Source organism: Polyodon spathula, chromosome 24 (assembly GCF_017654505.1).
Source record: "Polyodon spathula isolate WHYD16114869_AA chromosome 24, ASM1765450v1, whole genome shotgun sequence".
Classification (NCBI taxonomy): Eukaryota; Metazoa; Chordata; class Actinopteri; order Acipenseriformes; family Polyodontidae; genus Polyodon; species Polyodon spathula.
The window spans coordinates 9,782,623-9,798,258 of record NC_054557.1 but is presented as its reverse complement, the minus strand read 5'-3'; the positions used below and the strand labels follow the sequence as shown (position 1 = coordinate 9,798,258).

At 36.0% G+C, this 15,636-nt stretch overlaps 1 protein-coding gene across 1 annotated transcript; it reads right to left on the bottom strand.

Annotated features, from left to right (window-relative positions):
- Nucleotides 1–16: 16 nt before the first annotated feature.
- Nucleotides 17–15,317, bottom strand: LOC121299309 (secretogranin-3-like). Its single transcript, XM_041226992.1, has 12 exons — nt 14,835–15,317; nt 14,230–14,282; nt 13,587–13,626; nt 13,045–13,248; nt 10,102–10,244; nt 9,186–9,347; nt 8,424–8,622; nt 7,802–7,918; nt 5,356–5,439; nt 4,759–4,872; nt 3,154–3,243; nt 17–928 (listed from the first exon to the last, which is right to left on the bottom strand). The coding sequence occupies exons 1-12, from the start codon at nt 14,929–14,931 to the stop codon at nt 810–812; spliced, it is 1,422 nt and encodes a 473-aa protein (XP_041082926.1). The 5' UTR covers nt 14,932–15,317; the 3' UTR covers nt 17–809.
- Between the last annotated feature and the right edge of the window lie 319 nt (nt 15,318–15,636).

The window sequence follows — 15,636 nt, the reverse complement described above, 5'->3', positions numbered from 1 at the left end:
ACAGTGTGCTGAAAAATTCACAGATATTTACTCTTAAAAATACTTCGTTTGCGCTTTACTCAACACAACATCAGGATGCAACTGATTTTTTTTTACATGCAGAATGAAAATGGACAAGACCTAAGTCATGAGGCTATTGACTGATACAAATTGCGGGCTCAGTAGACTGTTCCCTGAACTACCAGGTCTGGCTGAATCAAATCACATGACAAGGTGAGTGAGACGACATTGGACACTGGAGACACAAAACACATTCTAGATTTAAAAGCCTTAGGTTTTCACAATGGTACAGAATATGGTTGTTATTTGACAAACCTCTGACATGTTACAGTACATTTGTTATCTTTAGCAAAAGAATACAAAGTATTCAAAGTGAGCAAAACTAGAAGCCGCCTTCTATTTTCTACTAAAGCCTTTGCAACTCACTTCCAGAGTATAGTTTCTGTGTACATTTTATCAAACTCTTGAAATGCCTCACAATGTTGGCTCATATCAAATAGTGACAATTTACTGTGTGCTATTAATGATTCACCAAGAGCAAAAAGCTATGGTATTAGGGGTTTCTTTGTTATTCTATGGCATTATTGTCGAAGCACTGTGAAAAAATGCAATCTAACAAATTCAGAATCTATTGCTTTTGGGAATTAACAAAACTAAAACAGCTAAAAAATTATTGCAGTACTTCCCAAATTAGCTTGACTTTGTATAATTTGTGTACATGGGCCAACCATGTTGACATGTGAGCGGAAATTCAATTTTAACTTTTGCAATTTTTTTTTTTTTGACGTCTTTGCTCTCCCTTCTGGATTCTACATGCTGCTGTAAATCCTCTTGATTACTTCTCCTTCATCTTTCTGCAGGATTCCCTGGTCAATGTAAGAATCCACCTGCTGGTCCATGAAGTCTCTCAGCTTTGAAAGATCATAATCTGAAAGATGACAAAGAGTTAGCTTTCAAATGGGGCTTAATAGAAGGATTTCATCAATAAATACTGCACCTCATTATGGACCAGCATTACTATTCTTTATTACTTTAATCAAACTCCCTGACACAGGACGAAATGCCTCAAAAACCTCTGCTTTAACTAGAAAAATACCAAAAACGTAGCCTTAAATAACTCCCTAGTTTAAAATGCAAATGTACTGCATAATTAACACAGACACTGTACTTTTAGACTGAACTCAACCCATTGCATGAGGTCAGACTAACAAGGATACTAGTTGCAGAAGTAATGTGTTACAACGTCAAGAACGATAAGAATGGAAATCACAAAATCATTGTGCAATTAATTTATTTTTGCAGTTTCTAAAGATAAATTAAACATGGCAGGAAAAACATATGCCACAATGCCCTTAGAAATACGTTTGCATTAGAGGTTCATAACCATTTTAAATAGGATACACAGATGCAGGGATTTGTCCTCCTTGATAAGCTGACCCGTTTCCCACCACTCATTTTCTTGAGCTACAGACAGATGAAAAGCTGCAATAATATCATCTGCCTCTCCTGGTGGGAAATGCTGCATAATGGCAATGGCTTCAAACACATCATTAGAGAACTAAACTAGAGAAATAAACCGACATGAAGAAGGAAACAAAACAGAAAGGCCTGAGAAAAAAAAAAGACTTGCAATAAAGAAACCGCTAGACTGATCTAATTGAAATGCTACTGTACACTGTCAAAAGACCTGGCTCGGTCCTGCCCAATTTCTATTCATTCCCCTATTAAATGAATCTGTTTGTACAGCCAAATACACAGGACATTTCCATCAGAGATGTAACTGTGTGGTTGTGGCAGGAAGGATCAACACCAATTAACAAGACTGTTTTTCTAAGCATGACAAACAAGGGTGAAGAGGCTTTCAAATAACTGGTGTAAACCCATTAGTAAATATGCAGCATTAATAATACCAGCATTGTTCCAGCAATTATCTTCTATAGTTTTTTCTGTGCTTCTTGTGTTTTAACACAGCCTTAAAGGAATGGTACTGTACTTTTCTCAAGCAGTAACTGTTTTAGTGCTAAGTGACTATCCTAAGAACTATCCTAGCATAATACATTCAATAGTTTCAGTATCTTCTACTGAAAATACATAAAAAATGGGCACAGATATACAGATACGCATTTTAGATAAGTTTACTGGTGTGTGGTTTTGAGCGGTGTTACCTTTCCAAGACGCCATAAAAGGCAGCTTTGATTCCATAATGCTGTTGTGTGAATGCTGTACATTTAAAGTAGTGTCGTAGTGGAAAGCAGGCTTCAAGGGGCAAGAAAGCATTGTGTCCCTACACTGAAAACTAAAGCAAATGCAAACAAGGATGGATAATGTACCGATCGCAGGGGCTAAAACAGTGAAACAACGAAACCATGAACCATGATATGTTATATCATTTTCATTTTATACTGGGGAATTACTGTGAGAAATAAAATGTATAATTATTATTTGTATTATTACCTGTGGTAGGAATCAAAATGTTTGACAGCCCTGGACCCGATGGAATTAGCTTTAGGTTGGCTGGTTGCATTTTAACTAAACAGAACATGGTAAAGGCATTGAAACAGAGCCAACACGAATGTGAAATGCAGATGGGAAGAAAGACATAAACAAGCTTTTGTAAGCTTGTAACCCAGTAATTAGAACAAACTCATCAAGTAACCGATAAATATTCATTAATCAACGGTTCCCAGTTCTCCATCCACTTCTTTAAATTGCATATTAGAGGCAGACAAAAGGGGCTTTAATGTAGTTATTTGGGGACTTTAATACTCATGCTAAAGCTCTATTTGGACACATCTTAGCAATGTCTTTTTGCAAGGAACGTGTGACACTGAAGAATCTAGGGGAAAGTGTGGTGAGCTGTACAGCTGTAGAGTATGCAGTAATTCAAACCACAGAGGAAGCTGAAGACAAACGCAGATTTTGTATTATGGAATTTCTAGCTTTGCCATCAATAACTATCAAACACTCAATAGTTGCATTTAGAAATACAAGAAATTGGCATCAAATGTATTAAGTTTCTTTTAGTATTTCTGCATGTCTTTGACATGTTACTATTTTGGAATGCACGGGTGCAAACTTTGCACTGGAGCGAAAGCTTAAACCTGGCCTGGTGTCTACAACCTTCAATGAACTGGAATAGCACTTGTTCCTTACCTTCCTTGTTCCCTTGCTTGTTATGCTTCTTCAGCCACTCAATATTCTTTCTGATTGCTTCCAAATAGGTTTCGGTCTTCCCACTCGGTCCTGTGAAAGGCAAAGAGATCAGATCAACAGTGATCGATGTGTTTAGCAAATTCAATTACAGGAGGAGACAGCACCCCATTTCTCCAATGTCTGTACAATTACAGTGGTTAGTGAACAAACTAGGACTCGTATTCTCTCTTCTGCAGGTTGAATGTCAATATACATAAAAACATAAACAACTCTTACTAAATGATCTTGAATGGCAATGCAGTACAGTGCAATGCAATGACAACCATCTTTTCTGATGTTTAACAACGGAGCATATACAGAGCAATGGCATGATCTATTGGTAGAATGGTACTGTTTCTGTAATTATAATGGAATGATGATCCAAACCATACCGGTAATCTATTGCAGAACTACTATTCCCTGGTAATGCACTATTATGGTATTTTTTACTGTAAGTAAACCTCTAAGCTTTGTGTTTGCATGTGCACTAGATATTTGCATTTTGAAAAATTTGACTTTTTATTTGAAAATGTTAGACAAACCTAGATTCAAAGAACAGCTAGATCTTAAGCAAAAAGAATAATCGAATTCATCTACTATTAGAATTTAGAACTATTCGCCTGGCTTCACAGACCGTGATAAATTCTAATCTTGGATTTCTTTACTTACATTTACAGGAGCATTTTCAGTTTACATATAATATAATCAAATGCCTTGGTGTATATTGGTTATTCCTGAAATACACTATATACCGGTATATCTACTATATATTTACCAGTGCTGTCGCAGTTCCTAGTTTTCTGGAAGAGTGTTCATATCATTGAATATGAGTCCTGGTATATTAGCATGATGCAGTACCTGGTGTCCTCATTATCTTTCCTCTAAATGTTATTGAAATGCCCTGGTTCCACTCTGGTGCTACAGCAGATATATTTAGTTCACTACACTGCAAGCAAAGCTCTCTGGGGGGGTATCCCAAGGATTGGGTTCTGCAGTAATAATCTGGCTCCAGCTACTTTTCACAGTATTAAAATGAGAAAAACTCCCCTCACCCACATACCATTCTGGGTAAAACAGCTTGAGTCAGAGATATCATTCAGATACACACATTTCCTCATTAATAAGCACACTGTTATCACAGCTCCTTTACTTTAATCTGTACATGTGTTCCCTGAAGATGTCATTCCAGTAAAGCAATCACATAACTCTCTTGTTGAACACAAAGTTAACCCGCTGTCAACTTAGATTTCCTAAGTAATTCCCACCACTTGACGAAACTACCTGCCTACAGCCCTTGGAGACATTCAGACCTAACTATAAGCATATACATCTGCGCCACCTGCAGCACACTCAATATATAAGAGCTTACTGGAATTAAAGAGTCAATGGAACTTTTTATACTGGGATAACATTTGAACTGCACTGTTGTTGCAGAATAACAGGATGGCAGAGGAACGAATACATGGTTGCTCTTTGTCATTGACCAGGTACTTCATCATCCTGTATGTACATCACAATTCAAAACAAGAAGCCGCTTAATTAACGAGTCAGTGTTTGAATGCTCACCTGTCTCAGGTTCTTGTTGCTCTTCTTTCTTTGTGGAATCCTTTAGAGTCTTGTATTCCTTTTCCATCTTGGCAGCTTCCTCCTTGGTATTGTCAATCTCATCACTGGTCCTCCCTGATATAATGACACGGTGCAGCACACATTAAAATGGAATACCAATTGATGCAGAACGAAGCATTACATAGAATCATATTACAGCTGGCTATTGCAAGAAGACAAGGAAAATCTATTCATGTGTAAATTAAGACCTGTTTCCTAAGGACAACTCAAATACAATTCTTGATTATTTTGGCATTTACTGTTTTAAAAAGTCTTGAAACTCTTTAAACATGCAATGATTTTTAAAAAAAATCTCTATAGCACAAGAAGACGGACTGTTTAGTTAGATTTGAAATAGTGGGGAAAAAAATATACTGTACAAAATCACCACTGCATTCAAGAATAACATTCTTGAATTTGAACAGTTGAACATAAACTTATTTGCTCAAGGACCCATAGAATAGTAACCCTCGATAGTAACCAGAGACATTAGATTTGAACATTAGCCAGGCTCTTATGGGTTTAAATTTAACACACAGCCTGCAGCGCTCTATTTACCTGTTAATTGTTTGATGTCAGAATAAACCAGCGACTTTCCAAGTTTATTCTTTGTTTGAAGGGCAATCATTGCATCAAGATTTTCTGTGGAAATAAAGTAAAAAAAAAAAAAATTCTTACTAGTAATTTGTGCTGTAGGTTAAATACAATTTAAATGAAATATTTTTTTGGAACACCATATGGATGTAGGTATAAGGGAATTAAAATATCACAACCAGTATGGTGTGCATTTTCTGGTAACATAGATCAATTAAAATAATGACCTGCAGGAGACTAAATGAGAGCTAGACTTTCTTTTAATTTACGTTATTTCGGTCTAAAGCCAGGAACAAAAGTTAACTGGTTTCTTTTGACGTGTCTGTACTACAGTGCTGACTAATTACGTTCTATCGGAACGAGTTACAACAAGTGTAAAATTAGAATCCTAAATCCCATTAAGGCCTATATACAAGGGAGTCATCCAAGACAGTGACCCATGTAGTAAAGTACAAGCAAAGACCGAGCAGCTAGGCGACTACCAATTCTATCTGCTGGTTTCCTTAGGACCATGCCATTCTGCCATAGGGGTTTCCATGGAATCCTGCATCCTACTCAGCAAGAATTCAAAGAGGGCTTTAATCTTTATGACTCCATGCCTTGATCCAACTGCACATCATAACCACAGCGAAAGGTTTAGGGCAAAGCAAAACACATATACAAATGCCCAGCAAATACCTCATTGTCCATTGTGGAGGAACGATTCTTTATTAACCTTCTTATCAGGTGTGAACATACATTTTTCTGGTTGTACAGTTCCTTATATATTTCTTTACCATCAATAAATCTAGATGAAAGACAGCTTGATTTATACTTCACAATAAATGGTAACCCAATTCCCACAGTGTTTTATTACTTTAACATTGTGATGTGGATAATCATTCATTTCAAAAGAGGGATCTATTGTCTCTCGTTAGCATGAGGGAAATTATCAATGGTGCCAATAACACTGTACCAATGATTGCCTGTTGCTCTTTACTTTAATGAAGTATATGCAGATACTACGTCTATAAGATCAACCCCCATGGATCATGGCAATTTAGTATTTTAATCTAGAGTTCTGTGTTATAAATATGCATATCTGCATAAAACAAGCAGAGAATACAACAACACAATAAAAGTAAGAGCAGTGACAATGTTTCCACTGCTAATAGGAAATATATTCTGTAAGCATTGCCATCTATGCATTGTGGGATGTAGCATTTGATGTAAATTTTTCATTGCCACCCTTTTAACGTTATCTAAAACATTCTGTTTTTGGATTGGGCTATCTTACTTGGCATGAAAATGAACCTGGTAAATATTTAATGAAAATATGTCATGAGTAACGGAGGTCAGGCTCAGAATAATTTACCATCAATAAATCTAGATGAAAGACAGATGAAACTGATCATAATGACAAGTCAGGATTTATGGAGAGGTAATGACACTCAGCTGTCTTTGATAGAACCCCACCTATTTATAAATAACAAAAGTCATTACGTCTAAAGTTTATTTGAAAATATATTATTTAAATCAATGTGTGATTGCATCTTCAACCCACAGGAACACATAGATAGATATAACGAGTAATTGCAAGTGGTCAATAGCAAACTGCAGTATAAAACTAGTAGGGTATACATGCCTCAGAATCAGATATTAATAATTGAAACTGTCTATTAGGGGATTCAATTCAATTCAGGAATCATACATTACTCCCAGTACTTCCATTCCTATACCAATACTGCAAGAAAACAGAATCACAATATTGGTTAGGGATGCACTTTGAATTATTTATCAGATGGCAGCAACTGTATATGCAAATAATGACGATCTGGAAAACTCTGTGATTATAATAACACCAGCAGTACAGTACTAAGTATAATACATGCAATGCCTGTGGAGGTGATGAATAAGCAATTAGAATATGCTGACAGGTATCAAAATCATCATTTCAATATTTTAATTAGACATGCATTCATTAAGAGCACGCCAGTCAATCAAAAGCACTGAGGGAGCTTTTCATGTGACCGGAAATCCCCTTAACAAAACCAATCATTTATTAAACCAACACTGGCAATGCTATAACATCAACAATTTAATACAACAATATATAAAATCCGCTCTCAAATAGTCACAAACGAATCAAAAAGGACTACAGATATTAGGTAATTAAATCATTCAAAGAGAATGTCAACAGCTAGCCACAAATGAAACCACTCAACTCAACAAGATGATTAGCCACAGCAAGTCAAATTCAGACAAGGCAGCAGGAGAATCCTAAACCGAGCAGTCAACTTCAACATGTCAGTTCCAAAAGAGAAAAGATGAAATACTCAAAACGCCAGAGAGATCAACACTACTGAACCATGACCAGCAGTGCATTTCTAAATGACACAGAACCCATGAGTTTAACAAACATGATCCTTACCCAGATAAGACACTCCTTCCTCTGGTGTAATTGTGCCATATTTGACCATCATCTTTACAAAGTCGATCAGTGTTTTCATGATGGTGATCAACGTTTCTTTTTCCTTTGCATCTTGTTCTGTGAAATTAGAAAAGCCGCATTCGTTATCATGGTTGTTCATGAACATGCTAACTAGAACCGGGGCAGCTGGTTGGGGGAGATTGTATGAATGAAGGTTGACTTTCGGGGGTGTTCTGCTTATAAACTATTGAGAAGGCTGGAAATGCCATGGCTGCGTATATATATATATAAAGCTTCTCTTCTGAAATGTACCAGTAGCCCAAAGCAAGGATTTATATATTAAATGTATATATGAAATTCATATTAAATTAACACGATATCACCAGGCACTGCTACTAAGGCTCCTCTTCTTTTTAGTTCTTTTTACTTTTTTGATTGTAACACCTCGGCCCTACAGCAGCTCTCTCCATTATGTTATTGTGCATATACATTATCAGTGTTCCTTAATGCACTCTGTGTTGGACAGTGTCCCTTTTGGAGTTAGTATTGATATTAATTGATATGCGTTTGGTTATAGTGATAGTTCAATGATATGATATATATGGGTGATGAAGAGACTGACTTGAATTGAGGTTTTTCAGGAGGTTGTAGAAGTTGGGAAAGTACTGCAGGTCCTCCAGGCCGTCCTCAGAGGACAGTTCATTCCTCTGCTCCATCTCTGTGGGAGGAACCCAGGTGTTGCCCACAGTGTCATCAACCTCTGTCAAGTCATCATCAACCACACTCTCATCCGCGTTCTTATCGTGGGATTTCTCAGTTAGCTTTAAAGACAAGTCAACACTTTGGTCACACTTTCAATTCGTAAATGTTTTATGCTAAATGTTTTCAGGCAGTAACACAATTGTATGAAAGATGCCTGCCAATGTTTATTATAATATGCACATTGTTCATGAATAAATATGAATGGGCAATGTGTAAAATAAGAGGTGCTACGAACCTCTATTGTTATCAATGGAATATGACTTAGAATGAACATGATTGGCCACTTGTAGATAATCCCTTACTCCTGCTAGTCATTCATGAATTTACAGAATCCCTTGCTGTGGATAGCTTGGCACCCACTGTTACCTCCCTGATTAAAAATCCTAGAAAAGTCACAGCATGGCTTGCTTTTAACAATATAAACTTAGCACTTTGGCAGCGTCTTCACTGTGAATATTGATTTTTGTTTTTCTTTTGCCTTAGAGCACAGTTAATGATTAACTGCCAGCATTTATTCCTCACAAACCACTGTATCATTTCCATTTTCAACCAAAAGCTTAGGAAAATATTACACTGACCAACAGAGAAATCTGTAAGCAGTGGTGCAATGACCTTCACATACCAATTTCTCTACCATCTTCAGTTCTGAATCATCCTCAGACCTAGCAATTGGGTAGTCGATGTTGACGTCCTCTATCTCATTGTTTTTGGCTTGATTGGCTATTAGTTTCTGTAGCGTCTCTGCAACCTCATCCTCCAATGTATAAGCCTGACTTTCTGTGATCTGGAAGAGAGAATTGATTGTAACATAATTCCTTTAAATAAGACTTTCAAATTGTTTAACTGTGGCCTAACCACTGATATAAATAACATTTTTTTTTGTTTTTGTACAGTAGAGCACACCTTTATGTGAGTCTAGAAATGCCTATCAGAAGACATTTAGAAGCTGTCCAAGTGTTCAAGGCAGGCTTTTGGTCCATTATTTTCTTCATCTCAGAAATGCATGTGTACAATCCAACTCTAACTTCAAACAGAATCATGAATTCTGAGGGGAGACTATCAGTAGACAAACTGCTGAAATAAAGCTTTCATAAAGGCAGTCTGTCTCAGAAGTGCTTATGACTCCATAGCTGTTGTTTTTCCCCTAGAACTCCTCTTGCATGAATAACACATGACACTTGCATGTTGACTATTGCAACAGATAATGCTGCCATAATTATAATTGAAATCAATTCATACAGGTTTTGCCAGTTTTCATATGTGGGTGCCCCTGTTACATTGCTTTTTAACATGTTAAATATTATTGCATTTGTTTTTATATGAGTTTTAAAAATATGTTATTATTGCACTGCTGCTGTTTTTATACCAGTCATTTTGTATGAGTTCAAACATTTTTAGTTTTTGTTTCTCAAGTGCTTGTGCCAGTCTTTCTACTTAAGATCAGACTTAGATTTCAGCATGTTGCATTTTTCACTAAAGCCATGCATAATTCAAAATGTGTGCTTTAAAAAGCATGGCCCCTAAAGGAAGTGACATACCAGTCCTAGATTTAGCAGCTTGGATACGATTCTGTCAAACACTCCCCTGTCATTCTCCTCATATATTTTTGTAGCTATCTTCTGGACAATGTCTTCTGCCGTCAGTGGTGTCCCGTCCAGCTGGCGAAGACCATCAGGGTCATCTAAAACAATTCAATTCAGCAAACATTACAAAATGTGCTTTTATATCATTTGTGCTGTTGTAAAAATGCTTAGAAGAACTTTTTAAATGCAAATTAGCATGAAATGTTAACCAAGGTTGTGTGGTAAGTCATATCACCTGAACACCACATCATAGCATACAATATTTAATACAAGCACAGAAAAAAGATATTACACAGAAGAAAAAGAGATTCACTTATTATTGCTAGTACTAATATAAGGTAAGACAATGTATTTAAAACCTTGGTTGACACTCCTTTAAGAGCTGTTATGGTTTTATAACAGGTCTTTTACAACACATATGCTTCCTTACAGTAAACAGAATCTCAGTTTCGATCACACAATTTGACTGTTTGCAGCTCATAAAACACTTGAACGTGCAGTTGTATTACTGCTCTGTGTTACAGTAGGTAGAACATGTGTTAGTCTGATAACAGTAAGTGTGGAAACCCTACACACTAAAGTAATATGTGAGAGTGCTATTTCACATCAGCGACAAGGCACACTCGGCAGCTAAGTGTTAGAAGAGAGTAAGTCACAGCAAGGTGGATTGTGAGACAAGGTATTCAGGTAAGGGTCGTGATTCTGACATTCATGTTTTCAACATTTGCAATAGCAGGTAAACTTTGTAACATATTTGTAATAGTTATTAATTGTAGACCTGCTAATGGAAATGCAATTCAACTAAAAATTTGTCTTCACATAGAGGTGTACTGGTCAGTATTTGTAAAAGCTTTTCAGTTGCACAACCTTTTATTACTAACTTTTAATTGAGCACTCTTTTTAAATGTCAGCACATTATAGTGTAAAGAACTGTATTAGCTTTATGGCAATTTGTAGCTAATAAAAATGTAATGGAGATGTTTACAGACTGAGCTATCTTTAAAGGAATCTGTTTTCTTTCAGTGTAATTGTATGGGGTTTCTGCTATTATTCCTCAATACTAGCATTTTATTTTAAGCAAAACATAAAGAATGCACTCTGAGGTGACTGGGTCAGGCATGGCTGTTACCAGTAAAGCAAATGAAGTGCTGAAGGAAAGAAGGGGAGTTGTGCTTTACTGAGAGCAGGTGGCTGGAAATGGAAAAGAAGAAGCAGCTTTAACCCAGGATTTGTAAAGGCCAGACTTTAACACTGCCAGGAGCTCAGATAATCTCATTTCTTCAGGAAACATGTTTCCATTGCCTGTTACTCAGAGAAATCAAACAGGCTTTGCACCATTGCCAAGAAGCCACCTTCACAATCTATTGCAATATAATGGTGTCACGCACCCCTTCACCAGGTCTCTAATCTAATTACCAAATAAACAAGTGTCTTTACAGTCTGTCATTATTGAAAAATTTCCATATATGAAGGCGACATGCATTTCAGAAATATAATAATATACTGATTTTCTATTTTATTACCACTTCAACTTTATAGCATGTACATGTTCCTAATACTTCATATTATATTATTTGCACTAACTATGATTCTCCATTGCTCTTTCTGCTCGGAGCATTATCTGCCAGATTCACTGATTGCTTTTGACTCCTAAAGTCTGATTGTGAGCAACCACAGCAGCAATGTGCAGCGCTGATATGCATTGTCCATTGAAGCCTGTGCAACACTGATATTTAAACCTCACTTCATCACAGTCAGTCTTGGGAGTCAGCAGCAGTCTTTGCTGGAATAATTAGTAAGCATGACAGATAATGATCTAAGACAAAACAACAATAGCAAACCATACAGAATACACATTACAGGCTATTAAACACCTAAGAAATTAAAAATGAGAAAAACAAATATAGTATTAAATACTCCAGTAATGTATTACAGTTAACAAGTCAGAGACTGCTTAAAATTAAAACACCAATGCGTTCCTATAAAAATGATACACCCTGAATAGAAGATGTACACCAATGACAATTGGGTAAGCTGTAAAAAAGGCTTTCTGATACACTGGCAGCCTAAATTAATGCTTTCAGAGATTCGACTACATGTAAATGTACTGAGGACAATGATTCATTCATATGGTGGTTTATATTAAAATTGCACTGATGAGGACAAAAACGGTCCAGACATTTATATAAGGTTTGAGTGTAGCCAAATGACAATTAAGTGTTTTTAATAGCATTGAAGGTTAATTCCATCATTTTCTGCCCCTGTCCATAACTGTCTTCAACCAATGTAACATGTACTACAGGTAATCAGATATCATTCTTCAAACTTATTGATGGTGTCTTCCCACACATGAAATGCCCTATAACCAGAGGAAATGAATACATTGTATGTATAGTGTGCTTTTAAATTAAAATGACCTATAAAGGCCAACTGTGCTGTCATGTCTTTACAATACTGTTGTTGAAGCTTTTTAAATGTGTTTATATTTATTTCTAGAAACCATAACAAACAATTAATGGAATTTCAAGGTGTAAGTACTACAGGCTCATTGCTTTATCTACCCACGTAAACTGCAATAGTATCATTATGCAATATATTTCAATTAGAACCAAATGACTGTAAAACTAAATTCTAAATCTCTGTCATTGAAATTTTACATTGGAGTGAGCACTGTATTTTTGACAGTGGCCTTTAGATTAGTATACAAACGTTTTGAAAGTATCTTTGTCAATGTCAAATCAGGTTAACTAAATTACATTCTTATGTAAATGGTAAAAATGTGCGTTTGCAATAAATGTTCCTATTGATGTATAGAAAAGAGTAGTCAATACAACGTATACTCCTATAGATAAGAATACTGAAACATAACTGTGTTTTTCTCCTAACAGACAGAAATACCTTGAAATTTGTATTCCATTCCATTTTTGGTGGAGTCATAATCTTCGGCCAGTCTCCGGCTCTTTGTGGAGTCAGCGTCATCAAGGAAATATGGATCGTCAGTGGAAGTGATTGTTTGGGACTCGCTGGTCTCCTCCTTATTGACTTGTTCTGCCAACGATCTGAGGAGACTGAAATCATCGCTGTCCGAATCATTTTGATTATCTATGAGTGAAAGTAAATGGGGACTTATTTTATATATATATATATATATATATATATATATATATATATATATATATATATATATATATATATATATATATATATATATATATATATATATATATATATATATATATATATATATATATATATATATATATATATATATATATATATATATATATATATATATATATATATATATATATAATATATATATATATATATATATATACACATATATATATATATACACACACACACACACACACACAATGCGGTGTCATGTTATTCACATAACGAAGGGTAATTATATAAGAAGAAAGTAAAGTCCCTACCTTTTGGCGCTGGTTTATTGACGCTGTTTGTTTCCGCAATCTATTGCAATGATACATCAAAAGCATAAATGTTAGTTATTTCAATATTGACTCCATTTAGCCTAACCATACTCACTGTATTAAATTTACCATTGGATTACGCTGTGAATAGGTCCTCCACATATTTCAAATTTTTTGATTGCATTTTATGTTCTACTGTCTACACTGAGTAATCGGTCTTGGTTAATTTAATACGTTAAATTGTGTAAATCTACACGAAACCAATGCCTGTAAATTAGTGTTGCATTTTGTCAAAACCACACTGAATACAAATGGTGAAATAATGCACGAGGCATATTGTGCACTACTGTAGTGTTAAGCTCTGCGCACAAAGCTTTAGATTTCTGTAAACAGTTTAAAGACACATGTTCCTTTTCTTTTTAACCAGGCACTCAGTAGCAGAGTGCTGTTTTTTTATTTTAATATTAACACTTATGATCGATTGTGCTTTTTGACATGTTATATACATGTATATAGTACTGAGGTGTAATAGTGTATTCGTGTTTCAGACACAAGCAGGAACTCTCATATGATATATCGCAGAATGCAAGTCTTATAAGCATAGTAACTCATTGTATACGATGTTTGTAATTTACTTGTATACCTGCTCTTGTAAAGGTCTCTCCTGGGTTAGTGCTCTGTTGTAAACAGCTTTATCTGGAAAAGAGAACGTCAAATGGTTTTGGAACTTGATAACGTCAGTTTGGAAACGACCCCAGTACCATTACAATGCGTTAACAATAAGTACTGTACGTCAATCATAACAAACACATAGGACATTTGAAGAATGAGAACTGGCTTTTTGAACTGTATAGCGCTTTAAAAAACACGGTGCAGGTGGAATTATATTGATGTCTCTAAATTTATATATCAAGATTTTGTCAATTAAGAGATTAAACATCAATGGAAATAACGCGCTCGATTTTACAACAGGAAATTGACACACACTTATCTTTTTTTTAACCTAAACAACACAAACATACAAAATCTAAACCTAAACATACACCATCTAAATTATACATTGTCGACTTCAACCCTTTATATAATTTGTATGTATTTAGGAACACTTTAATCTTACGGGTATTTGTGAAAGCTAAATCCCCAAAAGCAGATTAAACCAATGTGTTGACCGGATTTACATAGCACAGAAATATTAGAGACAAAAGAAGTTTGGGTTTTGAATGTTTTTTTTTTTTTTTTTTCACTTACCATTTGCTCCCTCCGGTGTGGGGAATGTGTTGATTTCGTACAGGATTACAGCGAAAAACTGAACAAAGAAAAACAAGCCCGTGCTTTTAGACGCCATCCTTAAATAAACCGCAGTTAATGCCGATGGTAGGTGAGGGCAGCTCCCTGTCAGCTGTGCGATTTTCCGATACTTTACAATCCACCTGGGTATACCCAAAGTAGCTGCTGAACTGCTGGACAGCTCCTGTTAACCTTGTTCTTTGTCAGTGACTTTCTAGATTAGTTGTCTAGGTCGCAGCGGCTAAGCTTACGTGGCGCTAAAGCGGGTTTCAAATACACTGTGTGGAGCTGTTCAGTCCCTGTGGTGCTGAAAGCAGGTTGGCAGCTAAAACCAGATCAGCTGGTAGGCTCTCAGGTTCAAAGCCCCGTATGAGTCTGCTGTTTGCCTGATGGATATGGCTTGTGGAAGAAATAGATGTGTTGGTTGTGTCCGTGACAGCCTAGTGGAAGACGTGGACTCGAGTAAAAACCCGCCCATGTGCGTCAGCTCCCACCAATCTGCGTCAGTCAAACACTGGAGTTTGCCGCTACTGAAGGGGTCTCGGATTTCCTATTGATTAATACGCCATCCTGATGGCGAAGTTGAATGATTTCTTGTCTGTTGGTGTTTAATGTGTTAGGAAACAACCGAAAATATCACCTGCAGTTTTGTATTGTAGTTTTATTCAAGAACAACAATGCAAGCAGTAAGCTGTTGCAAAACTATATAGTGATTCTTATTTTAATGTTACAACTCCATTTTTTTTTTTTTTTGCAGATACTG

Coding starts and splice junctions, on each gene's coding strand:
- LOC121299309 (XM_041226992.1), bottom strand. CDS start 14,931: ATGGCGTCTAAAAGCACGGGCTTGTTTTTCTTTGTTCAGTTTTTCGCT. Junction 10,245..13,044: donor AATGGAATACAAATTTCAAG/GTATTTCTGTCT, acceptor GAATTGTTTTAG/ATGACCCTGATGGTCTTCGC. Junction 9,348..10,101: donor AGCTGCTAAATCTAGGACTG/GTATGTCACTTC, acceptor TCTCTCTTCCAG/ATCACAGAAAGTCAGGCTTA.